Raw genomic sequence first — 27,787 nt, forward strand, 5'->3', positions numbered from 1 at the left:
ATTTCTCTAATTTGTCAGTGGTGTTTAGTCACACACTGTTCACAAAATGTCAGATTGCAGGTATCTGACAATACAATGATTTCATATAGGCTAGGTGACACTTTTATTATATAGCAATGAACACAGGTCAGTGCCAGTGATCTTTAACAATTTAACAAACATTTAACAATCTAGAACAACGCTTTTATCAACATACGGCTAACTTGTGCGCTTTCATCACAAGGTGAACACTTGACCTTGTTATTAGATGCTTTTGGCAATATGAGAGGCAGTGGAATTTTTCTTGAGCGCACCGCGGCACTGAGTTCTCGGGAGAGAGAAGCACGGTCGGAGGAAAGAGGAGGAGCATAACCCGCTTGTCAATGAGACTAGCGCAGCACAGACAACCAGAGAGGGAGAGAGAGGTTTCGGTGAAACATCTATTTGCAAGGCGACCCTTAGGCAGACCATTCTATGGCAGAGTGCAAGCCGTAATCACTTGAACTCACTTCTAATTTAGAAACTCTAGTGAGTCGCTGTTCTTCAGTCGTGTACAGTAGGCTTATGTAAAGATGAGCCGTTGCTTTTTCATGATTGAGTGATGGCTCACTACAGTAGCGAGCTAGCATTTTAGCTAGCTAAGATTCCGTATCGGCTTTTTTTAATCTGCCGGCAAAGTGAAAATCCTTATTATGGTATGGGAATAGCTGACTTGCTTGGCCTGTTCGGACGAAACGAAGAGTGCTTTGTATTTAAACGAAGTCGTTGTTGTTGAAATTATTTTATTAATTGGTGAGTATATCTGTGTTTTTATTCTGCATGTTCCTGCCTGTCTGACCCAATGAATGTGAATTTCATTAAACCAGCATGCTACCTTAGGTAGGTGTTGACCAGACAGGTTAGGTTTACTCGGCACTGAATTGCACTTAGCAAGGTACCTTGCTACCCCTGGCCAGATACTAAATTCAAAAAACATCACAAGCAAAAATTGTTGAGAGTGGTGGAACCTTCCAGTGAACCATAGGCTTTGCACTTGGGGATTTCACACTTCATATTTCTGTCTGTGCCCGTCAGGTACGCTTGGGTGTTCTTGTTTTGCTTGTGTCTGTTTGGATGTGCATGAGTGGGTATAAAAAACAAAATTGTCTGATGGAGCTTTTGGTCAGCATTTGATGTTTTTGTAGCCTACATCATCACTTCCTCTGATGTCAACTTTTGCTTAACAGGGAACAACAACCATCTGAAACATGACGGTAATAGTCCTAGAATCCTGTAGAATAGTAAACTGTTAGTCAAGGGTTTTTGATGTTGTAGCTTTGTCTGCCACATTCAGCCCTTTAATCATCCTTACTAGTGCTACTGCGAAGTGCATACACGCCGCTGCATACACGCCGCTGACAAACCTTTTGCGTTCTGTGAATGTGACTTAAAAGCCGTAAGGTACACACATAGGCTACTTAAGATTTATCCCAGCTGGTTGCAGGTATATCTGATAACGAGGTCAGTAGTCCTCAGTGTGTGTGGTAGTGTTGTCCCCAGTGCGGTACTTGTGTTTGATGTATCGGTGAGAACCGGAGCATCCATTGATCCGAGACACGGTTCCCTGGCCTTGATACAGCAGAGTCCTCCCTTAATCCCTCTCTCCACACAGCTCCCTAGAGCTCCAGCTCTTCCTCGCTGTTTTATATGACCCTAGCACACACATACATGCAAATCTCCTAACATCAAAACTTACAATCCAGACAACACTTTCTTGGGGAGTTTGAGTTCTAACCTCCCAAATGTAGGCTGTTATACATCAAGGTTAGAATTAATGAAACGTCCCTTTAATTCCTTTGTGGTTTGGTCGTTTACAACAGCTCTTAATGATTTGGCACCTTGGGCAATGTTCATTCACAAACACTCTTCTCATGCAGTATTGACAGTTAGGCCTAGTTAATAAGGATTGAAATGTTATATTTAACTTATGTAACGGGAAAATTGTTTTCTCCCTTCCCCCAGGTTGTTGGCACCACAGTACTCTCCACCATGGTGCAGAAGTATCAGTCACCTGTGCGGGTGTACAAGCAGCCGTTTGAGCTGGTGATGGCGGTAAGTGGTTTAAGTGCCCCACCTCCACTCATTACACTGCTTGTATGAGGGGTGGATTGTGTAATGGTAATGAATGGCTTTCAGAAACCTGCTCCACATTTCACCTGCTCCACATTGTGTGTGTGTGTGTGTGTGTGTCTTGATGGCTCTACCCAGCCTTTAATGGTTGAGCCCATTGTAAGTGAAATTGTCAGAGAATAAGGCTGCACCTATTGCCAATACACAAGTAACTGTTTGGCCTTGGACTTGATGTTGTGGAAAAGGTTTCCAGCAGCACTCCCTGCAGACTAGGACACACTAATAACATACAGTCCACCTGACGTGCATCCCGGCTGTAACCAGCCTCGCTTCCCACACGTCACAGGGAGTCAGATGGCTGAGCGGTGAGGGAGTAGGGCTAGAAATCAGAAGGTTGCCGGATCGATTCCCCGCCATGTCAAATGACGTTGTGTCCTTGGGCAAGGCACTTAACCCTACTTGCCTCGGGGGGAATGTCCCTGTACTTACTGTAGGTCGCTCTGGAAAAGAGCGTTTGCTAAATGACTAAATGTAATGTAATGTAAATGTCACAGCCGGACCATTGTTGAACACGTCACAGCTGGCACTGCAGTGAATCCTCGGCTCCCTTGATGCCGTGCTTCTGTTGACGTCTAGGCTGTTAGCTTGGTCAGGATGTTCACTGTGGCGTTGGTGGTTGTCCCGTTTGTGTAAAACATTCAGAGCCGGGTGCTTTTAGTGAGCATCATCCTGCCTGTGTGTTTGGTCGTACTCGCTCGCAGTCAGGTAGGAGCGTGGAATGCGGTCTGACTGGAGACGGGCCCTTTTGTCACATTATTTATTTATTTCTCTTGCTTCATCTTCATTCCTTTCTTCGTCTCGATACCTCTTTTTCCGTACCTACTTGCGCATTTCCTTTTTTGGAATATCTCCTTTTCCTTTGCAAAGCCCTCATGCATGAGGGCAAGTGGATCCAAAGGGACACTGGTGTATAAAGCTCTTTCATTGCCCTGTGGAAAATGTAACAGTCTAATTCAACCACTCCACTATAGCTAGGCTATTTGACAACACCGGGCCTGGATTAGGTGTCTTGAGACAGATGGATGGCTACATTGAGGCTAATGCTGCAATGAGCTATGTAGGGTTGCAGCATCTTCAGTGCAACACCACCCTTAGTTCAGTGGTTGCAGTGTTGCTAAGATGCTAAGACCTGGTTCAGTGTTGCACACCATTAGAAAGAAGGAAACGATTTTGTCGCTCTGGTTAGCTGCTCGTGGGTTGCAGCATGTTTGGTAATCCTCCATGGGCTGAACATGATGGCTGAGTTAGAGTATCCAGAGGGTTCTATGGTCTGGGGAGATTCAGAAGTCCAGTTGCAGGAAACAACAGGTGCTCTATTCGCTTTTTTTTCTTTTCTTCTCTGGAACTCTACTTGAAGTTTTCCAGAAAGTTGTAAGGTTTTCGTTCTAGAAAAATACCTACCCTTTTCCAAATTAAACTTTTCCATTCAATCTCATAAACATCCCAGTTTGACGACGTGGACTAGACCCCTGTAGTGGTGACATGCAGGTGCTGTTTCCACTCTGAAATATGTAATCCTCTCGCAACAAGTGACGGGTCACAAATCTCCTTAGCAGCGGGGTTGGATCGAGCGGAGTGGGCGAAGAGAGGGTCTATAAATAAACTGGTTAGGCTGTTGGGAGAGGGTGTCCACCTGAGGCTGCACATGCAGGCTGGGGGGGTTTGGGGTGGGGGGCATTCAGGGGAGAACTAAAATAGGACTGTGGTACATGGTAACACCACTCGGCCTTCCCCAAGAGGCTTTGATGCTGGAGATCTCTGCTGGGAGGCGGGAGGGGGGGGGGGGGCCGTTGCTGCTGCAACGGAATTAGATTGAGAAGGAAATGATTAGGTTCTGTTAAACGAGGGCAGTTATTTAGGTGGTGCAGCACGGCTTTAGAAGTGAACTATGAGTCATCGCACAAGACGTTTTTTTGTGTCGTAAGAATGGACCTTGGTGGAGATTTGAGGGAAGATTTGCAGAATGCTGTTGCATAAATGCGATTGAGCAGTAACTTGAGTTCCCTGTCAAAGATTTAAAACCTTTGTTTGATGCGTTCGCTCCTTGGACAGGCTTTTCCTGTGAATACCTTCAGACAAGTGAAAGACAATGCTTTCACTTCCATTTGGCAAGTCTCTCTTCCAGCATTGGTACAGATTGATTGTTTTGTTATGCTACATAGCAGATCCTGTCTGCACATGTGGATTTGTACTCATGTTTGTTTGTGTTCACCCAATGTCTCAGTGTTTTTTTTGGTATATTTTGTCTAAACTTATTTTTTGGCCTTAATTATAGAGGTAGTTGGAAGGAGAGAAAAGGGTAAACATGCAGGAAATGGCCTGGTCCGGAGTTGAACCGGGACTCCTAAGTCAAGGTCTTCATCTTAGTGGTACGTCCTTTTACCCTGTGAGCCACTGTGAGCGCACTGTCGAGGGTGTATTGTGTGATAGCGTTTGTGCATTAGTAGTAGGCTAATGTTTGCACATGTTCAGTGGATTCGTGGAAAGCTTCACTTCTCAGAATATTGCACAACAATGCTTGTGATGAGATTCCAATGGTAGCCAGAAATGATATTGACTTTCTTTACGTATAACGTTTGACATTTTGCTTTGAGGAAAATACAATAGAATTCTCTGTCAAATATCCTTCCTTAGTTTCTTCAAGACCCCCAAACTGCTAGCACTTGGAGATGCCCTCAACAAAGCTCTCAATTGCAGTCATTTCCCTTGAACACATTCCTTATGTCTGAATGAAATGCTGTCTCTTGCTTTACTGTGCCTCAGGCAGGCCAGTGAAAGACAGTCTTTTGAACATGCAGTTAGCAATGTCGTTATTGGATCTAGAAGGAATATTCCGGTTGAGGTAGATCTGTCTTGCCTTCTTGCAGTTTTTTTTCTAACTCGTTAAATATAACCAACAAACTATTTTTGGTCCAGCTGGGTTTTATTTTCTTCTAATTGATGTATCAGTTTGGATTTGATTTGTGTGTAGTTGGCATTCGATCCTGAAATTCTCATTCAGCACCATGATACATTCTCACTTTGACACTGTTATTGAGCGACAGAAAGTACAGAAGACTGAATCTGTCCGCATCTGCAGCTACTAACGCCGCTCATGAGAAGGTGGCAGAGTGGATGGGTGTTTCCAAACAAACCAAGTAGCAACCGCCAGCCATACTAAACTGCCTCTATTGTGTCGGTCATGTCAGTGCTCTGCAAACACAAACCTGTGGTTTTCACGTCCTCACTGACGGGACTAGCTGCCGACAACTGGAGGGGGGAACCCTTTTAACAGCTGACTTTGAAAGGACACGCTCACGCACACGCTGTACGGTACTTGACACTTGTTCACTGAGAGACGTTCCCCCTCTAACCCCGTGTGTTTCTTCTAGAGGGAGAGCAGAGGCAAGGAAATGCGACACCAATGCCGCCTGCTAACCCGAAACGACCACCACCCCTCTGTTCAGTCGCCTGCGCTCCCTGACTTCTTTCTCGCCTTGGTCTCAATAACAGGAAGTAGGGTCTAGGCTGTTGTTGCTATTATCGCACCATGCCGGTCACTGAGCCCACGGTCCAACTCTCCCCCCCCCACCCTCTCCCCAGGGAGGAAGCGAGCGAATGACGAGAAAGAAATAGAAAATAAGCCCCCGAAACACCTGAGCAAGGCTCTAAACTTGACCTAGACTTTCAGTTAGGTCTATGCGTTTGCAATACGTGTCGTTCAAGAGAAGCAGTGTCCCTTGTTAAATACGCAAACAAACAGCAACTCCCCTCTCTCTCTGCAAGGTATTAGCAGCGGCGGCCTGAGCCTAGCCTAGCCAGCCTATTTAAGGGGATGGATGTGCTAATCCTCGCTGTGGCTCAACACGGGTGAGTTCTTCCTGTCCTTACGTTAGCACAAGGGGAGGGGAACAGGACGCGTTGGCCTGCGTTGTGCTGGCCCGCTACTTACGAAACATCTGGGTATCGCCAGTTCCGGAGAGGGATCAGTTGATTTTTGGACAAATCCTCTAAAGTGAGAGAGAGAGAGAGCGAGCCAGGTTTACATGGATGGCGGCCCCAAAAAAAAGGTTTTATTTTTGGGATGTAAGTGGCAGGGGGTATTTTCCCCCTGGTTCAGTTTAATGTGAGGCCGTGGCATTATTAACAGATTTTCATACCGAAAACATAAAACACGTTTTTTCCTGGAACTCTTGTTCTCAGTGCTATTGGTTAGCTTGACTGTCAACACTGAGTGAGCTGTGGGCTGGAGGGCTTAAAATGACTGTTGTGAAAAGGGGAGGAAGACTGGTGGAGAGGAAAGAGATGAAGGGCTGAAGAGGTAAAAAGAGAAGATGAGAGAGAGCGTCAACGGCAGCCTGTGCGGGAGGTAGATGAAGGGGTTAATATGCGACGAGAGATTTGGAGCAAACTGAGATCAGAAGAGATGGTAAGCGAAAGAGAAAGAGAGGGGCGACAGAGGACTGTTTATGTGTTACTAGCCTAGATTATGTGTTTGGCCTAAAGAAGCTAAGCTTCAGTCTGTCCAGCTGGGGTGCGTTGAGCAGGCTGGATTCCAAGGATTGTCACGTTCGCTCTGCTGGGGCCCCTTACAGTATAAACCAGGAGATGTTCTCTCGAGGCAAGAATGTACAGCAAACTGCACCTACTCAGAAACGCCAGGCTCTCAAACGCCGGCCTGTACCTCAAGGCTTAGCCCAAACACAGCAGAGCTCTGCCACAACGGCAAGCTGATTATTTTTCGCTAAAAGAAGATTGGCGCTCAGGTTCTTGAGGTGGGAAGGATTGGGGGCGGGAGGCACGTTAATGTCCGACGCCTGCAGGTAGACTTAATCCAATAACAGGAGTTGTTGCTCTTGAAACTCGAGTTCTCTGTTTCGGTACTGCTGGTCTGTAGTCTTTCTTCCCTCCATAAGCCTCTCTCCACAGGCAGAGGGATCAGAATACAGAGTGTTTGTTCTGGGTGATCTTTTCAAGAGGGGTTAGGTTTTTAATCCCAGGTGTTTGTGCAGGCTAGGGCCTGGAAATCCTTCCTGGGAAAAGCTGCCGTGGAGTTTGTGATGGTAGCAACATCTCCATGGCTACATGTATGATGTAACTGTGTATGTAACAAAATTGAATGAGAATAACAACTGCTTCTGGGCAGCTTCGGGCTGTACCGATGTCAAGTGCCCTACACGCGCATCGTGTGCACTGCTCTCTCGCTCTCTCGTTTGCCCCCCACCCACATCTCCTGTTTGAATACATTCTCTTTCTCTCTCTGTCTCTCTCTCTCTGTCTGTTTCTCTCTGTCTGTCTCTCTGTCTCTCTCTGTCTGTCTCTCTGTCTCTCTCTCTGTCTCTCTCTCTGTCTGTCTCTCTGTCTCTCTCTGTCTCTCTCTCTGTCTGTCTCTCTGTCTCTCTCTGTCTCTCTCTGTCTCTCTCTCTGTCTGTCTCTCTGTCTCTCTCTGTCTCTCTCTCTGTCTCTCTCTCTGTCTCTCTGTCTCTCTCTGTCTCTCTCTCTGTCTCTCTGTCTCTCTGTCTCTCTCCATCCTAACAGTGTTGCGGGTCTGAGTGTGAACCTGGCCTGCAGCCTGCCTCATCACACTGACCCTCCAGGCGTGGCTGCCCCTTCAGGCTGCCAACTCGTCTCACGGCGTTACCTGCCTGTTTGTAATCACTACCTAGGGCGAGAACCATTGGGTAGGTTTCAGTAAATGGCAGGAGATGAGTTTTTGGAGATGATAGCTTTTTGGTGCTGGTTATCTTGGTTTCCCCCGGCTGGGCTTGTGTGTCTTTCAGGACACTAGTCAAATTACAATACGAGTTCTGAATCCCCGGAACATTCTTGCTTTCCTTAATCATCCAGCCATGCGGACGTAGATGTGGCGAAGATAAAATCTTTTAGGTTTTTATTAAACTTCAGGTTCTCTGTACAGTAACAGGAAATGGGTCAGTAATTTACAGAGATGCTTGTGTTGAGCCCACAGCAAAATTAGGTGTTGTGTCACACAGTCTCGGGTTTCCAGAACTAGGTTGGCATATCTCGCTCTCTCTGTCTCTCTAGCTCTCCCTTGCTCTCTCTCCCTCGCTCTCTCTCCCTCGCTCTCTCTCCCTCGCTCTCTCTGTCTCTCTCGCTCTCTCTGTCTCTCTCTCTCTGTGTCTCTGTTTCTCTCTCCATCTGGCCTGGCCTGGCACAGCCCAAAGCAGCATGGAGTGACATCATGCGCGGCGCGTCCATCCTGCCGTGTCCTGACCCACTTCCTCCTACGCCTCGACGGCACCTCGTCCCGACACGGTCCCCGCTCCTCTCTCATTGTCCTCTTAATCTCCCCGTAAGCCGCTGCCTTGTCCTTCCGTCCTCCAATCAGAGCGTCACATTTGGGGACTCGTCTCTCGTCCAGAAATAACGCCGCAATCTTCCACGGCCAGTTGCACTTAACCTACATGTTACCTAGTGCATCCCATGGAGTTTTGTTTAGGCTTTTTTTTTTTTTTTTTTTTTTGCAATTCAGTTACACTCAACCTAATATTTCTGTTCTCTCGTCCCCTGTTAACTCCGCACCACGTGGTACTGTAGCAAGTAGGCTGGCCTCCATTCATGCATTTCCCCCCCTTCCCCTGTCCTCGCCCTCAGCAGAGCTGTCATCAAGGCGTCCGTCTGCCCAGGCTAATTCACTTACCGCAGCGCGTAGTGCGTGCTAAACACCAGCCGGAGACGAGAGTGGGCCCAGGCCTGGGGAGGGTGGGCTGTGTCAGCGCCACTCAGCCTAGCCGCCGCAGCACTGATGACAAACTCGCTCGTCATGTGACTCCGAACCAGGAGAGCTTGACTGGGGGCGAGAGAGAGAGAGAGAGAGAGGGAGGGGGAGCGCCGCTGATTTTCATTCACCGATCACAAGGACTCTCTCTCTCTCTCTCTCCCTCCGCAAGGTCGGGGTGCTGCGACTAAGACACCCCTCCCCCACTGCGCCTCGCTTTGCCTGCTGGGCTGCAGTGCACACACGCACACTCTCAATCGCATACGCACACACTCCCATACGCACACAAAATGACCATTCATGTGTTAGTCACCCGCATCTGCAGCCTGGCAATGCGAACAGTGAGTCACAGAAGACGTAGGGAGGAGAGTGACGTTAAGAGAAGTGTGTGTGTGTGTCCCTCCCCCATCACCACCTAGCAGTCTATCCTCCTGAATGTGGAGCTCGAGGGGAAGGTATAGTGGATGCTGGTGTCCTGGGGCAGGTGCACACACAGGATGTGATGTGGATCAAATGTGTGCATCTCTACAGCAGCACACTGTACCCTGCTGTTTCCCACGGCACCAACCCTCCCTCCCTGCCCCTCACACACACACACACACATCCATCAGTCCTCGTTGACGCAGTGCACACAAATCACCTGCCCCCCCCCCCCCCCCCCTCCTCTGCCTCTCGGCTCAGCCCGCCCCCCCTGATTACTGATGCAGCCTTTCCAGGAAGTGGCCGCTGCATCACGTCCTGTCAGCCACCAATGGGAAGCGCTGCGTTCGCCTCCTCCGCCGTTCCAGCGCTCCCACCGACCCCCGGTCGGCGACGCCGCCAAGCTTCCCCGCAATGACCTGGGCCAATAAGGATATGACTGCTCTGGCGGTATAGACCCGAGCCAGCAGTTTTACTGTTGATAACAGTAAAAAGCAGCCAGTTTACTGTAACTTGATAACGTCGCTCTCTGACATTCCCCAGTGGAGCAAATGGTGAGAAGGGCCGGAACGCCCAGTCCTGTCAGGTGATGCAGACGGACGGTCGGGACGCCAGAGGAGGGGCAACGCGGACTGCGTTAAGCTGCTCATTTGTGTCGAAGAAAAACAAGCCAACGCCAAAAGGGAATCGACTTGAAACGATGAAGAAAAGCCCACCATGCATCTTTTTGGGGGGGTTTTGTTTTAATGCCAGAAGTGAAATGCAACAATTCCCAATGCACTTCACCCCCTGGGGAAAGGAGAACGCTGAAGGCCTAAGTGTGTCAGCATCCAGAGGCTCCCTGTGGAGCGCTCCCCTGATCCAGGCCCTCATCAGCTGCTCTCCTCTCCAGGCCCTTGATACTCACGATCCCTTATCGACGGGAGAGGCCAGTGGCTTCCTTTTGAACCAGGAAACCAGTTTGGCCGGTTGTGAGAGCGACTCGATTTACATGGGGGAAGTGAGAGGAGGTTAAGAACAATGGGTGCTGCTGGCACTCAAACGGGGACACGCTAACTCACGGCGTGCGGTTGATGAAGGTGGGTTGGGACCCAGTCGCCCATGCAGGTCTCGTGTTTTCTGCGGAGTGTTGAGAGGAGGAACACTTGCCGCAGCATCACATTGTGACCTAGATAGAAAGATAAACTGGGGAGACTTTCTCAAACTCGGCGCCAGCACTTTCATCTTTCTGCATTTCGGTCGATGAGCGGTTGTTTTGTCTGGAGCCGCCTGACCGCTCAGTAACTTTCCTCTCATCCTCTCTCTTTGCGTCTCTCTCTTTCTCTTTCAGTGTCTCTCTCTCTCTTTCTCAGTGTCTCTCTCTCACCCACTCGCTCCACTACTCCAAGCGACCTAGTTTGGATTTTGCAGTGTTTTATCTCAGAGATAAAAACCCCATGAGGATCTCCCCCCCCCCCTCGCCTCGTAGAGCGCAGCCTCACCTCAAATCCATCTCTGACCCTTTTTTTATGAGCGCTGCGGTCTTATTAGAGTCCCGTTGTGTAAGCAGATGTCAGCAAGGCCTTGTGCCTGGGGGGGGGAGGAGGGTTTTGTGATTTCTACTGTACGTTTAGTGTAATCCCCTCTTTTGAATGGAAGTGGATGTAGGCTACATCTACCTAATCTGCCTGCCAGTCACCACCTACTACCTACATATATCATGGGGTTTTGGTTTATGGCATCAAAGACTCTCGAGGTTGTCTGTCTCTCTCTCTCCGTCCCTCTCACGTCATCGTAGACACGCATATCTAACCGTTTTCCGTTCCAAACATATAAGACATCATGTGACCAACACTGTCATGTCAATACCCTGACCCCCTGCCTCCCTCCCTACCCATCATCCTCCCTGCCAAGCTGGGCTCACAGACACAACCCTGCGAACCCCGTCGATAACGGCCTGGTCCGTGACGCCGCATATCCCTGCTACTGCCCGGGTGTGACATGAAGCACTACGCCCCCCCCCCCCCTCTCCTCCCCACTACCCCGCATGAAGGACCAGGAGACCAAGCCTTAAGATTTCACCTTCCACAAGTGGCCAAGTATCATGTCAACATCCCCCACTTACGCCAAACCATTTTCTGTTTGGCCCCGACGTCAAGAGGTGGCTAATACCGGTCACTGCCACACTGTCATTGTCGAAGCCCAGGGCGGTATTGGCTGAGCTGCCGCCTTCTCTTGGTCAACAACACGTTCTGGCTCTAGAGTCGTGGAACATTCTAGAATAGAGCAGTAAATGCAATAATGCAGCCCATTGTTTTCAGCTGGCTGTTTGTGTGTTTGTACTTGAGCCAAGCCCAGAGTTATTAGTCAGTGATGGAAAATAAATGGATAGGCTAGTTTTTTTTCTGTGTAAATACTGAAATGTCAACTAAACACTTGCACGTGTTAGACAAAAGAGAGCCATTTGCGTCAGGCCCGATCTCACGTTAATCCCTTTCATACTTGTAATTGAAAGGTCAAATCCTCTCTACCTCTGTGTTTTTTTTGGTCTACTCAAACGAACATTGTGTTCTGAGCACACACCATCTTGCCTGACAAATACTGTTTGTTGTAACATTTCTAGGTTACAGCCCCTCTCCTCATCTATTCTGTTACTCAGCCTACTGATGGGGGGTTTGAGCCCCTGCCTACCCTAACCCCTGTCTTTTTCTCTGTCTCTATCTCCCTCTGTTTCTATCTCCCTCTGTCTCTCTCTCTGTCTCCATCTTCCTCTGTCTCTCTCCCTCTCTCTTTCTGTTCTGTCTCTCTTTCTGTCTGTCTCTTTCTGTCTGTCTCTTTCTGTCTCTCTAACACACTTCTCCTCTCTTGTCGCAGCACCTGTCACTACTCTTAGATTTCTGTCCTTTATTCTCTGTGAGAGGGACCTTTCACCATGACAGTATGAAGGAGCTGTGTGGTTACAAGGTTAAAACACAAACAAGAAATGGGTCTGCATCATCTTTACTGTATGTCCGAAGATTATTGTTAGCTTGGGCACCTCAGTCATCGGTGACAGGGAAACCTTCACACAAGGATTACATTGCTGTAATCATAGCATTCCAAGTCTAACCAAAATCAAGACTTCAGCACATGCAGCTGCCCAACATGCTGCTTGCTGTTAGTGTGTGTGTGTGTGCGCACATTTGTGCAAGCCTGTTTATTTTCTGCTTCCCTGAACAGTGCACTCCACAACCCCAATTTATTTTACACGCTAACCAGTTGAAGCTGCATCCAGCAGAGTCACTGAGGCCATCCCTACCACGCCACCTCCAGTGGTCCCACCTTGGAAGGACTGACACACCTCACCTTGGCAGGACTGACACACACACACACACACACCTTCCCTCCACCCACACTTGGGCTACCCAGCCCTACTTCTGGAGAGTGGACGCCTTGTCGGCTTTCATCGAAACGAATCCAGCACATCCAGTACATCTGATTCTATTCATCCGCTGTCTGACGAGCTGAATCATGTTTGCGTCCGTGGTTGTGGGTGTAAACTTCCAGGAGGGTAGATCAAACCAAACAGCAGGGGTAGATTTAACCACGAGGAGTTTGAAGAGGTTATCACCCTGCTTCCAGCTCCTTTCACTTCCTATCCAACATCACCTTCATGTGACTTCTTGAGGACAGAGACGGACACCGACCCCAGTGTACCCATCGTCCTACATTCATCCACCGTTCACCACAGGAGTCTTTCTGTACCCGCTGATTAGATTACTTGTATTGTTTTTCGCGATTGTTTTCCCTCCTGCGTGTCTGGGAGAAGGACAGAACAATCTCCGCCTCAAATTCCTCGAGCTACGACTCATAACTTGGCCTGTCCTTAGTCCCTCTTTAGAACACGGATGGAGGATGTCTGTGTGCACACGCTCGCACGCATGTGCTCGCACGTGCTCCCAGGCTTCTCGGCGTCTCTTGAAAGGGTTCGCTGGAGATTGTTTCCACTTCCAGGCCATGTGATGTGGTGATATGCTCCAGGGAGCAGAGGAGGAGAAGGGGTTCCATATTTCTGTTGGAGCTCGATGTGTGTGTGTGTGTGTGTGTGTGTGTGTGGGGATAGAGTACTTAGAGGCCTATTCCACCGGTTGTTGGGTGGTACGTCGTATAGCTTCTTTCCAGTTTAGTTTTAATCTTGGCCAATTTCTCTCTTGGTAGAGAGACACGAGGCAAAAAAAAGCTCCCAGTTGGCTCTAGACACACATTCAGCTGTGTACCAAACACTGCAGGCAAACGTTTATCAAACACAAACAGCCCATTTGAGTCATGCAAACTAATTGACCTCAGACATTCAGCGATGCGTTTTCCAGACATGCAGTGAAACCAAGAGGCAGCAGCCATGCAATGTAAATGTAGGCCGCTTCCTGACGGGTGGGAATAAACCCAGATAGATTAGAGTTTTTTTTTTCTTCCTCTATTTGGGGTGACCCTCAGTGGCAAAACAAACAACCCCAACAAAAGCCTTCTTCGAACTGGAGCAGGATCTGTGGTCGGCCATTGTTGTCAGTGATGTAGATGTGATGGAGCTCCACCCAGGGTTAAGGGAGCCTGTTAGGGTGTTTTGGTCTGAGCGGGGCTTCCTGTGGTGGACTGGTAACCATTACCCTCCCTGGTGGGAGGGAGGGTGGTCATCTCTTGTTCTCCTACAGCTGGCTCTGAAAGAACCTTCACTCTGGACCACTGGTTCTAGCGTTCCCCCTGTCAAGAACGGCATCATGGCCTCTGCACTTCCTGTTTCTCAGGCCCAATATAAACCTGGGCTATTTTCAGCAGTTCTTGTGAAGCCAACCCTCTCCCAAGTGTTTGTTGTTTTTGACGCAGGGTGCGACGAGGAGGTGGCTGCCCGGCCCCATTTCCATGGGTCAACATGTTTTTGTTCTGTGGCGTTTAACGAACCACATTTTGTCCTCGGTTGAGTTTTTTCCCTTATTTCTCATAACCGCATGCCTGTGTTTTAGAGTGAACGCCGTATGTGCTACTCGACAGCAGTTTGGGTGGAGGTGTTTAGCCTGACTTGTCAACACCAGGCGACTTGTTTGTTTTTGGTTTTCGGGTGGGAGTGAGTGTGAGGATTGGCGGCAACTGCTAGCATGTCATGTTGTTGCTGCTGTTGTTTTGGATTTGGGGGTGGTTTTCCTACGGTCACACCACACTGTGTTTACTGGGTCACTCCAGCCCAGGAGTGCTGACCGGGCAATGCTCCGGACCCTGTTCTAGAGAGGCAGGGGGCCGACAGTGAGAGAGTTGGAGAGAAAAACAGAGCTCAGCATTCACACAGCCAGAGTGGGCACACAACTCAAAGGCCCTGGCAGCCAGGAAGGCTAAGCTGTGCCCCCCCGTCCCCCCCCCAACCCCCCTGACAGGGCACACAAAGAATAGGCTGCTGTGGTTGCCCATACTAAGTAGGCAACACTTCTGTAGCTTGTTGTTTTGGTTCTCGACGACTTCCAGCGTTGCCTAGCTGTTTCGCGGTCCACAACAAGGCCCTGTTTTCAGATGGATGGTCAGCAGTCGCCAGAAGGCGTCACGTTCCTACTCGCAAAATACTTCAGATTGTCTAAACAAAACTAGGAACCCACAAATATGATGAGGCGACACATTTTCTGAAGCTCGTCCACCTCTCCTCTTTCCTACATTTGCATTTTTTGTAATTTAGCAGATGCTCTTATCCAGAGCGAGTACAGGGACATTCTCCCCGAGGCAAGCAGGGTGAAGTGCCTTACCCAATGACACAACGTGATTTAGCACGACCGGGAATCGAACCGGCAACTTTCTGATTAACAGCCCGACTCCCTAACCGCTCAGCCATCTGAGCCCTACCCTTTCCTAGCAGTGGGCTAGGCACGGACGGTCTCTTGTGCAAGGGAAGGACCTAACCCGAACCCGAAAACCTTTTTAAAGCCTTCACACTTCAACACACGCACTCCACAGAACACGAGTAGGCCCTACAGTGTCACTGATGCTTGGTGGACTTTGCTGACCCCAAAAGCCTTTTATAAGACCTAATCTGAGGCTGTGACCTGCAGCCTCCCTTGCCCCGGCTCTATACTGAGTGTACAGGCACAATGCACATTTCCCCTTCCCTCAAATCAAATCAAATCAAATTTATTTGTATACCCCTTTTTACACGCAAGCATGTCACAGAGGGCTTCACATGCGCCCATAGAACTGCCCCTCAACCAACCTAAACCCTCAAGGAAGACAAGGAAAAACTCCCAGAAAAACTCCTACCGGGAGAAAAAATGGAAGAAACCTTGGGAGGAGCAATTCAGAGAGGGATCCCCTCCTCCCTTCCCTCACTCTCTGTTCCTTTCAGAAGTGGCTTTGTGCCCATTACACTTCCCTCTTTCTCTCTCTCTCCGTCACTCTCTCTCCCTCTTCCTCATCCTCACCCCATTTCTCGTTCCGTGACATAACGGCAGACTCTAACCAAGCCGCAATAGAGACCTGGTCAGTCAGCATGTAATGGAAGAACTGATGACCGTAGTAACAGGGGAGACGAGGCGTTAAAAACGGCGGGCCCTCTTCATCCCCTTACCTCACTTTGTCCTTTATTTGTTCCATTATAATCCGATTCGGAGCTAAACTTAGCTGAGATGCTAACAGCTGCCCTGGCGTTAGACTGCTTCCCGACGGGCTTTAGCGTTAGCATACCCTCCAAAACTCCTCGCTCCAGGACCCGCCCCCGCATGGCCCTCTAAGGATCCGATTAGTTGCGTAACTCTGCCAATCAGATCCAAGATGGCGGTCAGCGGGGAGATAATGGCCGTGCTGTCATGGATGCCGTAGTCCCCCGTTGGGCTGTGTGTGGCATCAAGGGGCCTTGCATAATAAGACATGCAGTGCCAGCCCCCCCCCCCCCCCCCCCCCCCCCCCCCCCCCCCCCCCTGCCTCAGCTTTCTGGGGGCTCTGTTTAGAACACCCTACTGGGCTGAGCTGGTCGGTTAAGGACTCCAACTTTCTCTCCTACGCGATGCTTAACCTTCCAGGTCAGGACGGTTAGGGTCCGTCTCAACTGCCGTGGGTTTGGAGTAGAATGAAGCCTGTGTTGTTTTGTCTCTGCGTCTCTCTCTCTCTCTCTCTCTGTCTGCTCCTTTTAGTCTGAGTATTTGAACGCACAGAGACGTGCCCAGCCGTTGCGTGTTGTCGATATTCAGGACGTCATGCATTGTGATGTCGTTGTCTGTGTTGACTTTGAATGGGGGGGGTTCTAATGCCCTCTTCCTCATCCCTCTCCCAGGCCTACGAGCGTCGGTTCCCCACCTGCCCCCTCATCCCCATGTTCGTGGGCAGCGACGTGGTGGAGGAGGACGTCAGCGAGGACGGCTCCGTCCAGACGGTCCAGCGGCGCTGCGCCCTGGACGTGGACGCCCCGCGGCTCCTCAAACGGGTACGTGGCTTCCCCCCTGTCCCGGGGTCAGGGCTCGGCGGGCCGTCTCCTCGATGCCCCATGTCCGTCCTCACAGGACATTCATTCCTTCCGTTTTCATTCGGTTGCAGTCATGGGTTCTGTCATGTGTTGACTGGTTGAGATAATTGATGGATGTAATTCCGGTTCTCCCAACTGGTTTCATTGTGCTGAGTTGATTTAGCTGTAACTATGGTTTAATATGCGTCTTTCCCTCTCTCTGTCTCTCTCTCTCTCTCTCTTTCTGTGTCTCTCTCTCTCTTCCTCTCTGAGTCTCTCTCTCTTTCTCTCTGTGTCTCTATCTCTGTGTCTCTCTCTCTGTTTTGCTCTCTCTCTCTCTCTCTGTCTTTATCTCTGTGTCTCTCTCTCTCTGTCTGTCTGTCTCTCTGTCTCCCTTTCTGTGTGCAGATTGCTGGGGTGGACTACGTGTACTTCAGTCAGAACAACACTCTGAACCGCAGAGAGCGGACGCTGCACATTGAGTCCCACAATGAGACCTTCTCCAACAGGGTCATCATCCACGAAGCATGCTGCTACTCGGTGGGTGACATCATCCAGCAGTCAGCCGCTCACCTGTGGCCCTTTCCTCCCTCCCCTCCCTCTCCTCCCTCTCCTCCCTTTCCTCCCTCCCCTCCCTCTCCTCCCTCTCCTCCCTTTCCTCCCTCTCCTCCCTCTCCTCCCTCTCCTCCCTCCCTTCCCTTTCCTCCCTCTCCTCCCTCTCCTCCCTCTCCTCCCTCTCCTCCCTCCCCTCCCTCTCCTCCCTCCCCTCCCTCTCCTCCCTCTCCTCCCTCTCCTCCCTCCCCTCCCTCTCCTCCCTCCCCTCCCCTCTGACCTCAGACCGGATCCTAAATGAATGTACACATTCTGAGTTAACGAGGTCAATTCCTCTCAGGCACACTGCATTAGTGTGTAACGAGTTAGCCGGGCTATTTTAGCTCCCTCGCGTTGCGGCTGTCTCAATTAGGCCTTTTATGGTTCCACTAGCGGACGCTAACGATGCTAGGCAGCTCAATTAGACCGAGCTAGCTAATGGACTCGACTAAAGCTGGAATATTTCTGTAGCCAGGAAGGGCTAGCAAGGCTAATGGCTGGCCAGCTTAGACAGACGCAGGTCCCAAGATCTCGGTGAAAAAACGTCAAACGATGCGGTGGGGTGGGTGGGGGGGGGGGGGGGGGCGTTTTCAGATGGGAGTCAGATGGCTGAGTGGTGAGGGAGTCGGGCTAGTAATCAGAAGGTTGCCGGATCTTTTCCCCGCCGTGCCAAATTACGTTGTGTCCTTGGGCAAGGCACTTCACCCTACTTGCCTCGGGGGAATGTCCCTGTACTTACTGTAAGTCGCTCTGGATAAGAGCGTCTGCTAAATGTAAATGTAATGTAAATGTTTTCCGGCCGTTGAGGGAAGCGCGGAGATCATCACGGATCCCCGGGACGATCCTTATGACTCCCGCCGCCCCGGAGCCCGGTGTGACATTTCAACGCTCCCACTGGGTCCCACACGGCCAACACACGCTGCTCAGTGGGCACCAGATAGAAGTGACATTGTGCGAGTGTGTCATCGTCACACTCTGCTCCGTCACATGACCACGCAGCCAGTCATCCAGACACTCACTCGACTCCCACTCCAGGCTGGTGGAGGTGGTGGAACGTGTCATTATCATCCCGTGTGCGTCAGCACAGGAGACAAGCTGTGTGTGGTTGTTATGGTAACAGCCTGGGTCATGATAACTGTGTGTGTGTGTGTGTTGCAGGTTCACCCAGAGAACGAGGACTGGACATGTTTCGAGCAGTCTGCCAGCCTGGATATCAAGTCCTTCTTTGGTTTTGAGAGCACAGTGGAGAAGATAGCCATGAAGCAGTACGCCACCAGCATCAAAAAGGTGTGTGTGTGTGTGAACTGAACCAAACCTGACCAGCTGTCAAAAAAAACGATTCCAGTACCTACTCATGTCTCAACTCTCCAATAGTCTTTAAGTACCAAGCGCAGAACGTAACACAGTTCCCCACAGCATGTGAAGCCTTTCCCAGCCTCCCTCATGTGCTGCCACCAGGCACACCCCTCCCCTGTGATGTCGTTTAGAGTGTTACCCAACCGGAGGCCAACGTAATGACCTGTCCGCTCCTCCCACTCTGACACCGTGCACCCCTGAGTGGGCGGGACTTCCTGTCCTGAGCCAGGAAGCCAACCCGCTCTGTACGTCCCAGGCACTCCTGTAGGCCTGCCTTTTTAGGTTCTGCTGGTTTGAATGACCTCATGTTGGCTCTGTGTCACCCTCTGCAGGGTAAAGAGATCATCGAGTTCTACCTGAAGGAGCTGGAGGACGAGGGCATCACCCAGGTGCCCCGCTGGAGCCTCTCCTCGACCCCTGCGCCCGCCAAGCCACCGCCGCCCGCCGTCTCCAGCAGCGCCCCCGCCCCCTGCGTCGAGCCCCCTGCCGCCCCAGACGCCGCCGTCGCCGCGCCCCTGCCGGCCAACGCGAACGACGGCGACCTCGCCAACGGTGCCGCCGACGCCGGCACCGTCTGCGTGCTGGGCGCCCTGGTTGACAGCCAAGCGGGCGCTCCCGAAGGTCGGCGCTTACGACTGAGCGGCTGTTGACCGCGTTACCCACAAGCCTCTTTGGTGTTGTTACCGTGCAGGGGTTGATATGGGAGTTTGTGTTTTGTGTGTCGCAGACAAGTTGGACGCGGACTACATCATCCGCTACCTAGGCGACCTCACCCCCCTGCAGGAGAGCTGCCTGATCAGGCTACGCCAGTGGCTGCAGGAGACGCACAAGGACAAGGTGTGACACACACACACACACACAAGGGCACGGTGTGACACACACACAAGGGCACAGTGTGACACACACACACACACGTACACACACAAGGGCAAGATGTGACACACACACAAGCCCGGTTACAGCTACACACTTTCACCCCACACACAGACACGGGCACACACACATCCAGTCACCTACTCTAATCCGTATTCTTCCCCACCTCTTTTTCTTTCCTCCCTCCCTCCCAGATCCCCAAGGACGAGCACATCCTGCGCTTCCTGCGAGCCAGGGACTTCAACATGGACAAGGCCAGGGAGATCCTGTGCCAGTCCCTCACCTGGAGGAAGCAGCACCAGGTGGACTACCTGCTGGAGACCTGGGCCTCCCCGCAGGTCCTCCACGACCACTACACTGGAGGCTGGCACCACCACGATAAAGGTAGGAAGCGGGTGTGTGTACATGTACACAGAGTTCTGACTGTACTCTGTAAACATGAATTGAAACATGAATGTGTTTCAACTACACGCACACACATTTCAAGCGGATATGTATATGTGGGTCAGTTAGCTTAACATACATTGCATTCTAAAGCTGGAGCGCTCTTCTCTGACACACACACACACACACACAGCACTGAGAAACACTTAAAAGCTCTTCCCTGCAATTACGCCATGTCAAGTATGGACACCACTGTTCGTTTGATCAAAGTGCAGATGCATGATTATCAAACCCCATCTGATATCTTGTGTGTGTGTCTGTGTGTGTAGACGGCCGTCCTCTCTACATCCTGAGGCTGGGACAGATGGACACCAAGGGGCTGGTCCGAGCCCTAGGGGAGGAGTCTCTTCTCAGACATGTACGTTTCTGATTGGCCCTTCTCGCTGTCAATCCAACGATTTGAGATCCAGTGCCAGTTTTCCCGCTGTGGATGAGCTGTTTATGGTTGTCTGCTGTGTTTCCAGGTCCTGTCCATCAACGAGGAGGGCCTCAGGCGCTGTGAGGAGAACACCAAAGTCTTTGGCCGGCCAATCAGGTAACCCACACATTTATTTATCAGTGTGGTTTCTAGGGCCAAGGCGGTTGCTATCTATCTAAAAACAAAAAACGTTCAAAGCGTACAGTTCTTCTCTGATATGAGGGGTGAGAGATGAGGGAGGGAGGTAATGGAGATGCTATCAGGTTGTTGTCAAAGCTATCAGATATGGAGGAGGACGTGAGCTTTTGAAGAGCCATGCGGAACCTCCTGTGATGTCAGCCGAGCCGGGAGAGAGCCTGGGAGACCCTGCCCTCTCTCTCTCTCTCTCTTCCATCTCTCACTCTCTCTCTCTCTCTCTCTCTCTCTCTCTCTCTCTCTCTCTCTCTCTCTCTCTCTCTCTCTCTCACTCTCTCTATACCTCGCTCTCTCCCTCTCTCTCTCACTATCTCTATACCTCGCTCTTTCCTATCTCCCTCTCTCTCTCCCCCTCCCAGCTGCTGGACGTGTCTGGTGGACCTGGAGGGCCTGAACATGCGCCACCTGTGGAGGCCCGGGGTGAAGGCCCTCCTGAGGATCATCGAGGTGGTGGAGGCCAACTACCCCGAGACCCTGGGGAGACTGCTCATCCTGAGGGCCCCCCGAGTGTTCCCTGTGCTCTGGACCCTGGTGAGACAAACACACACACACACTCACACTGTACTCTGAGGCCCAAGGGGAACTACCCTTACTACATGTCCCCTTCCCTGACCCTGGTACCATAACTTGACCTGGTACCATATCTCAAATGCATCGTTAAGTCTACCCACCCTGCACTGCACTCACTCATTCACATAGAGATGCCTGTGGGTGTATTAGAAGACAATGCCTGTGGGTGTATTAGAAGACAATGCCTGTGGGTGTATTAGAAGACAATGCCTGTGGGTGTATTAGAAGACAATGCCTGTGGGTGTATTAGAAGACAATGCCTGTGGGTGTATTAGAAGACAATGCCTGTGGGTGTATTAGAAGACAATGCCTGTGGGTGTATTAGAAGACAATGCCTGTGGGTGTATTAGAAGACAATGCCTGTGGGTGTATTAGAAGACAATGCCTGTGGGTGTATTAGAAGACAATGCCTGTGGGTGTATTAGAAGACAATGCCTGTGGGTGTATTAGAAGACAATGCCTGTGGGTGTATTAGAAGACAATGCCTGTGGGTGTATTAGAAGACAATGCCTGTGGGTGTATTAGAAGACAAAAGATCTTCAGACTTAAAACACCCGAGGCCATTTAGAAGATGTGTGTGTGTGTAACCCCCGACATCTCCCCTCTTCACAGGTCAGTCCGTTCATCGACGAGAACACGCGTAAGAAGTTCCTGATCTATGCGGGGAACGACTACCAGGGTCCTGGAGGTTTGGTGGACTACATCGACAAGGAGGTCATCCCTGACTTCCTGGGAGGAGAGTGCATGGTGAGTGTGTGTGTGTAGTAACAGAGGGACTGTATGTGAACCGATGCTGCTTTTGAAGTGAAATAACCTATTGAACGCCAAGGACATCTGGTTCTTCTTCTTGATCAAAATGTGTGTCTCTCTCTCTCGCTCTCTCTCGCTCTCTCTCGCTCTCTCTCGCTCTCTCTCGCTCTCTCTCTTTAGTGCGAGGTGCCAGAGGGAGGCCTGGTGCCCAAGTCTCTATACCGCACGGCGGAGGAGCTGGAGAACGAGGACATCCGTCTGTGGACCGAGACCATCTACCAGAGCGCCAGCGTCTTCAAGGGAGCACCCCACGAGGTGAGCCCAGGCACAGAGCACCTCGGCTGGGGGAGAGGAGGAGGGAAAGGCTGGGGGGTGGGGCTCAATGTTATGGGAAACTGTGTTTTAGATGGAAAGTGTAATCAAGATGGGAAGGTAGGAAAATGAAACAGGAATGAAAGTTAAATGAGGCTCTTGTGGTGTATTGTGATATATGTAACAACACTGCCCCCTTCTGGACCACAGTTGAAAATGCGCAAGAAATTACCACTTTTCTGTAATTGATTTAGCATGAGATGTGGCGCAATACATTGTTTTATTTGTTTTACTTTTGTCTTATTCATATGGTACAACAGCAATTATATAACGTGAGATTAAAAAAAGCCATATGGTTCTGTTCAGTAGAATTCACACAGTTCATTTTAAGGTCTGTGCTTGTTACCTCATCAGCAGCTGTTCCCGGCTCATCTTGTTCTTTTTCTGCCTTCTCCCATTCTCCTTGTCTTCGCTTCCCTTTTTTTTCCTTCTCCCTTCTTCTCTCTCACTTCCTCTTTTTCCACTCTCCCCACTCTTCTCCCCCCCTCCCTCCTCAGCTCCTGGTTGAGATCATCGACGCGTCCTCGGTGATCACCTGGGACTTTGACGTGTGTAAGGGCGACGTGGTCTTCCACATCTACCACTCCAAGCGGGCCCCCCAGACCCCCCGCAAGGACCCCCTGGCCACCCACAGCATCACCTCCCCGGGGGGCAACAACGTGCAGCTCATCGACAGGTCCTGGACCCTGGGCCAAGACTACAGCATGGTGGAGTCCCCACTCACCTGCAAGGAGGGGGAGAGTGTCCAGGTAGGGGGAGGGAGGGGGGGTGTAGCAGTCTTAGACGTACAGATCATGTATGAGATACGTGTGTGAATGTGTCAATGTTATGCCAGTTGTGAATGTATCAAATCCTTTCTCTCTTCTCTCCCCCCCCCTCCTCCTCAGGGCTCCCATGTGACCCGTTGGCCAGGCTTCTACATTCTCCAGTGGAAGTTCCAGGGCACGCCGGCCTGTGCTGCCACCAACCTGCCCCGGGTGGACGACGTCCTGGCCTCCCTGCAGGTCTCCTCACACAAGTGTAAAGTCATGTACTACACCGAGGTCCTGGGCTCTGAGGACTTCAGGTAATTGGACCTGTGTGTGTGTGTGTGTGTGTGTGTGTGTGTGTGTGTGTGTGTGTGTGTGTGTGTGTGTGTGTGTGTGTGTGTGTGTGTGTGTGTGTGTGTGTGTGTGTGTGTGTGTGTGTGACCATTGGATGTCATCTTCTTCATTTGGATCTGTGTTCTATTCATTGTTTTACGTGATAGTGTCCTTTCTGTTAGTGTGCTGTCCTATCATGTATCATGCCCAGTTGAACAATGTTCTAAGGTGATTGCGTTACCCTTGAGAGTAATACTACAAGCACAGTATCCCTCATACAGTCAGTTAGAATGCTTCATCCCCTGGGCAGAATTCGATTTATTTTCTTCTTCTTTTTTACTGCCTACCTTTTCTTTTCTGTACACCAACCCTCCTTCCCTCTCTGTCTCTTCCTGTGAAGAACGGCTTGCTATGATGTGCAGAGTTTGTAAGTGGCCTGGTTTGCCCCCCCCCCCCACTCCCCCACTCTCATTAGCTTAGCATCATTGCTGCTCTCTGCTGCCTTTGACGATGGCCCTGTATTCAGCAACAGGGCTAGGAGATGCGTGTATCCTGCCTGATTTGCTAATGGCTTTGGTTAGCGTCAGCTAACAAGCCGGCCTTGTGCTTTCTCTCTGTGATTCACCTGAACTAGAGAAAGGAGGAAATGCATTCATTAGCACTCTGCTAGCTAGATGCCCTCACCCCACTTAGTTCGCATGGTTGACTTCCAGTAAGAAGAATCTAAAAAAGAAATATGATAAAAAAAGACAAAAAAATATTTAGTAATTGACTAAAAAATATTTTACACACAAGTGCAGCAAGGTTTTAACATTGTCTACTAGTGTGTCAAATATTGTTAGTTAAATGTATTCATTTAAAGCCATTCATACCAACCTTCTCAACCTCATCAGCTTCTCTTGCATTTACTTGAAAAGAACTTTGCTGTTTTTTTTGTCTTTTTACCCTGTTATACCCATGCTTTAATCTATGGCCACAAAACCAGTCACTCACAACACTGTGCACTAGTTACTCGCTTGTACAATGTTATGATGTAGATTGTGGCAGAGTGCAGAATGGAGCCTATAGGCCTCACAGTCCTCTTCCTTTGCTTGAAGGTTTGACTTTGCTGCATGACTCTGCATCCTTGAGCACCTGGGGGTTGTTTGACGGGGCACAGAGCTGTGTACTTGAACCTCACTGGCAGCTACTGTTAAGACCTGTGTGGCCAAGTAGTATTGGAGTGAACGTTAACATGTTGTGTCTTTGTCGTCGTCCCCTTTCTCCCTCCATCATGCTCTCTCTCTCTCTCTCTCTTCCATTGCCCTCACTCTCCTATCGCTCTCCCCTCCATCTCTCCTCTCCTCCATCTCTCTCTCCTCTCATCCTTCTCTCTCTCCCCCCCTCCATCTCTCCTCTCCTCCATCTCTCTCTCCTCTCCTCCATCTCTCTCTCCTCTCATCCATCTCTCTCTCCCCCCCTCCATCTCTCCTCTCATCCATCTCTCTCTCCCCCCTCCATCTCTCCTCCATCTCTCTTTCCTCTCCTCCATTTCTCTCTCCTCCCCTCCATCTCTCTCTCTCCTCTCCTCCGTCTCTCTCTCCTCTCCTCCGTCTCTCTCCTCTCCTCCATCCCTCTCTCTCCTCTCATCCAACTCTCTCCTCTCCTCCATCTCTCTCCTCTCATTCATTTTTCTCCTCCCCTCTGTCTCTCTCCTCTCCCCCGTCTCTCTCTCCTCCCCTCCGTCTCTCTCTCCTCTCCTTCATCTCTCTCCTCCCCTCCATCTCTCTCTCCTCTCCTCCATCTCTCTCTCCTCCATCTCTCCTCTCCTCCATCTCTCCTCTCCTCCATCTCTCTCCCCTCCTCCGTCTCTCTCCTTTCCTCCATCTCTCTCTCCTCTCCTCTCCTCCATCTCTCTCTCTCTCCTCCATCTCTCTCTCCTCTCCTCCATCCCTCTCTCTCCTCTCCTCCATCTCTCTCTCTCTTCTCTCCTCCGTCTCTCTCTCTCCTCCATCCTTCTCTCTCTCTCTCCTCCGTCTCTCTCTCTCCTCCCCTCCATATCTCTCCTCCCCTCCATCTCTCTCTCTCCTCTCCTCCGTCTCTCTCTCTCCTCCCCTCCATCTCTCTCTCCTCTCCTCCATCTCTCTCTCTCTCCTCTCTCAGGGGCTCGATGACCAGTCTGGAGTCCAGCCACAGCGGCTTCTCCCAGCTCAGCGCCGCCACCACCTCCTCCAGCCAATCACAATCCAGCTCCATGATCTCCCGGTAGAAACCTGGGAGTCTACCACTTTAATCCCCTTACGTCGGCTGGACTACAATACCCACGACCGCACCCCGCCCAGCCCAGTTTACGCAGCACACACTCCTCAATGTAGTCCACTTCAAACCAGCCCCCCCACCGCCTGACACTACCACACCATGTGGAACTGAGTATGCATACACACCTGAGGGACAATGGCTGTGGTTTAAACAAAACAACAAAACCATGTTGTCTATAATTTAAAGGGCTCCGTTTTATTTATTTATTTTTGCATCAGGTTGTGTGTGTGTTTCCTGGCAGTGCTGCCGGGTTGCAGATCTGAACTTTGGTAGAAACCAGAATGTTCCAGCGTTGAGGTGGGAGTCTGGGGACAGGAGTAGGAGTGAGGCAGTGCTTACACTAACCTGGGGAGCTGTTGGACTGGGGGATGGATGTAAACGTGCTGTTACATATATGCACCTAAACACACACCACACACACCCACATTATGCACACACATTTTCAGACAGATACGGTTATTTTACATATAAAAAAACCCGAATTATCTGTTTCATATGAATACAAGACATGCACATAGAGCATGCACCTAGATTTGATGACGTGCAAAAAAAAAAAAAAAAAAAAAAACTGAATTTGCCATATCACCAGTGGGGTTTGTCACTCCTGGTGAACTGTTTATAGTTCCAAGTGTGGTTTTGGGGATGGGAGGGTTTGTCACACTTGTAGTGAGGTGACCGCTAGAAGCAATAACCAGTTTGAGTTTGAATTTCTACTGTTTCATTGCTCTATCATGTCATGTGGAAGCGTGCCCTCATTTGGTGCTACATAAAGATGACCCTCCAGTTACCAGGTTTGGAAAGTCAAGACTGTAAATTGCAAAATAAAGTTAATATGTTTATGAAAAATTGTGACAATTACCTAAAAACCAATACAGAAGTTATGTATAAAGGACCCCAAAATGAGACTTTTTGTAAAAGAAGGAAAGCTTGACTTGTATAAAGAAGCGGTTGTCAGGGAAACGCCTTGACGTTGATCATTGTGAATGTGTTCCTGATCAAGTGAGCTTTCACTGAAGCCAATCAGAATCCCTGAAAACTGAGAGGGTCACAGAGTGAGGAGATGGAACGGTTCATTATTTTACAGAGTGCTGTACTGTAGATCTAGTGGGGGAGTAGAACCAGTGGTGAATGTCAATGTTTAGTGGTGTAGCTTATCATTCACTGCTTGCGCCATAACAGAAAAATGTATCGTTACATGTATGAATGTTGGTTGGATTTTTGTTACTCTTGGTTTGATTTTGTTACTTAAACCATGTCTGAGGTAAACATTTCAGATGAGGCTAGATGATGTTGTGGCAAGTGGCCGCATGCGTGAGGTGGAATGTTTGGTTGACAAACTGTAGTGACTGCTGGCCATTAGGACAGACATTTGAAATTGAATCATTTCAGCCTTTTATTCCAATCAACAGTCACGTATCCACCTCCTGAGGGGGTTCACCTTCTCAGCATCAACTGATGTGGACGTTTCGAATGCAATGCAATGTACCCATGCAAACACCCTGTCGTGTATCAGCCACTTTGTGCTTCCGAAGCACCCAGAGACGAGCCGTGGATTTGGCTTGGCTCATGAATCAAAGGAAAATGAAGTCCGTCCCTGCTGCTCGATAGCATGTTATCTGGTCAGGGCTCCCAACGTGTGACGGTGGGGGGAGATATTTTTGCTTCCGATTTAAAGAAGAGTTGTTGGAGATTCTGAACTGGATGGACTTTGCTCCCATAAGATGCTGCTGTAGTGAGACAGAGGGATTCAATTTCAAGAGTTTTTTCTCCCATTGGTTGCTGGCCTCTTGTCTTTTCTTCTCGTGGAAGCAAGGAGCAGAAGAACCACTCATGTCAATCCTCCAGCATAACTACAGCAGCACCTGCTTCTTTTCATTTCCTTCCTTTTTTTTATGACAATGTACGAGATGTTTCTTTGTCCCCACCCCTTAGGTCAAAGTGTGACCATGGTGCGTTGTACCTGTGTCGTTCACTGCAATAACAGGAAATGCTTTACTGAGAAAGAGGACCTGCTTGGAACGAGGCCTGTTCAGAACGGATGAAAGGAAGAATGAAAGAGGGAGTGAATTGAAGAATGAATAAATAAAACTATGACAATGTCTAACATTTGCACCATGTCAGGTTGA

The 27,787-nt window shown here is 50.0% G+C and overlaps 1 protein-coding gene across 3 annotated transcripts; it reads left to right on the forward strand.

Moving 5' to 3' along the window:
* Window positions 1-352: 352 nt before the first annotated feature.
* si:dkey-237i9.1 (SEC14-like protein 1) lies at window positions 353-27,770 on the forward strand. 3 transcript variants are annotated; one of them, XM_047043644.1, is made up of 16 exons: window positions 353-771; window positions 1,963-2,070; window positions 16,545-16,694; window positions 17,121-17,252; window positions 18,462-18,590; window positions 18,992-19,280; window positions 19,387-19,496; window positions 19,727-19,916; window positions 20,246-20,334; window positions 20,441-20,511; window positions 20,949-21,120; window positions 21,772-21,906; window positions 22,090-22,224; window positions 22,779-23,030; window positions 23,169-23,347; window positions 25,506-27,770. In XM_047043644.1, exons 2-16 carry the CDS (start codon window positions 2,008-2,010, stop codon window positions 25,609-25,611), a joined length of 2,202 nt encoding a protein of 733 aa, XP_046899600.1. In that variant the 5' UTR covers window positions 353-771; window positions 1,963-2,007; the 3' UTR covers window positions 25,612-27,770. The 3 variants fall into 3 exon arrangements, with proteins under 3 accessions (XP_046899600.1, XP_046899599.1, XP_046899601.1); XM_047043643.1 differs by having other exon boundaries at window positions 1,981-2,070; XM_047043645.1 differs by lacking the exon at window positions 1,963-2,070.
* Window positions 27,771-27,787: the final 17 nt, after the last annotated feature.

This window comes from Hypomesus transpacificus, chromosome 21, assembly GCF_021917145.1.
Source record: "Hypomesus transpacificus isolate Combined female chromosome 21, fHypTra1, whole genome shotgun sequence".
NCBI classification, from domain to species: Eukaryota; Metazoa; Chordata; class Actinopteri; order Osmeriformes; family Osmeridae; genus Hypomesus; species Hypomesus transpacificus.

Excerpts from the sequence above, each read along its gene's own strand:
- si:dkey-237i9.1 (XM_047043644.1), top strand. The coding sequence starts at position 2,008 with ATGGTGCAGAAGTATCAGTCACCTGTGCGGGTGTACAAGCAGCCGTTT. Across the intron at positions 2,071-16,544 it reads CGTTTGAGCTGGTGATGGCG|GCCTACGAGCGTCGGTTCCC; the intron begins GTAAGTGGTTTA and ends TCCCTCTCCCAG. Across the intron at positions 19,281-19,386 it reads CCAAGCGGGCGCTCCCGAAG|ACAAGTTGGACGCGGACTAC; the intron begins GTCGGCGCTTAC and ends TGTGTGTCGCAG.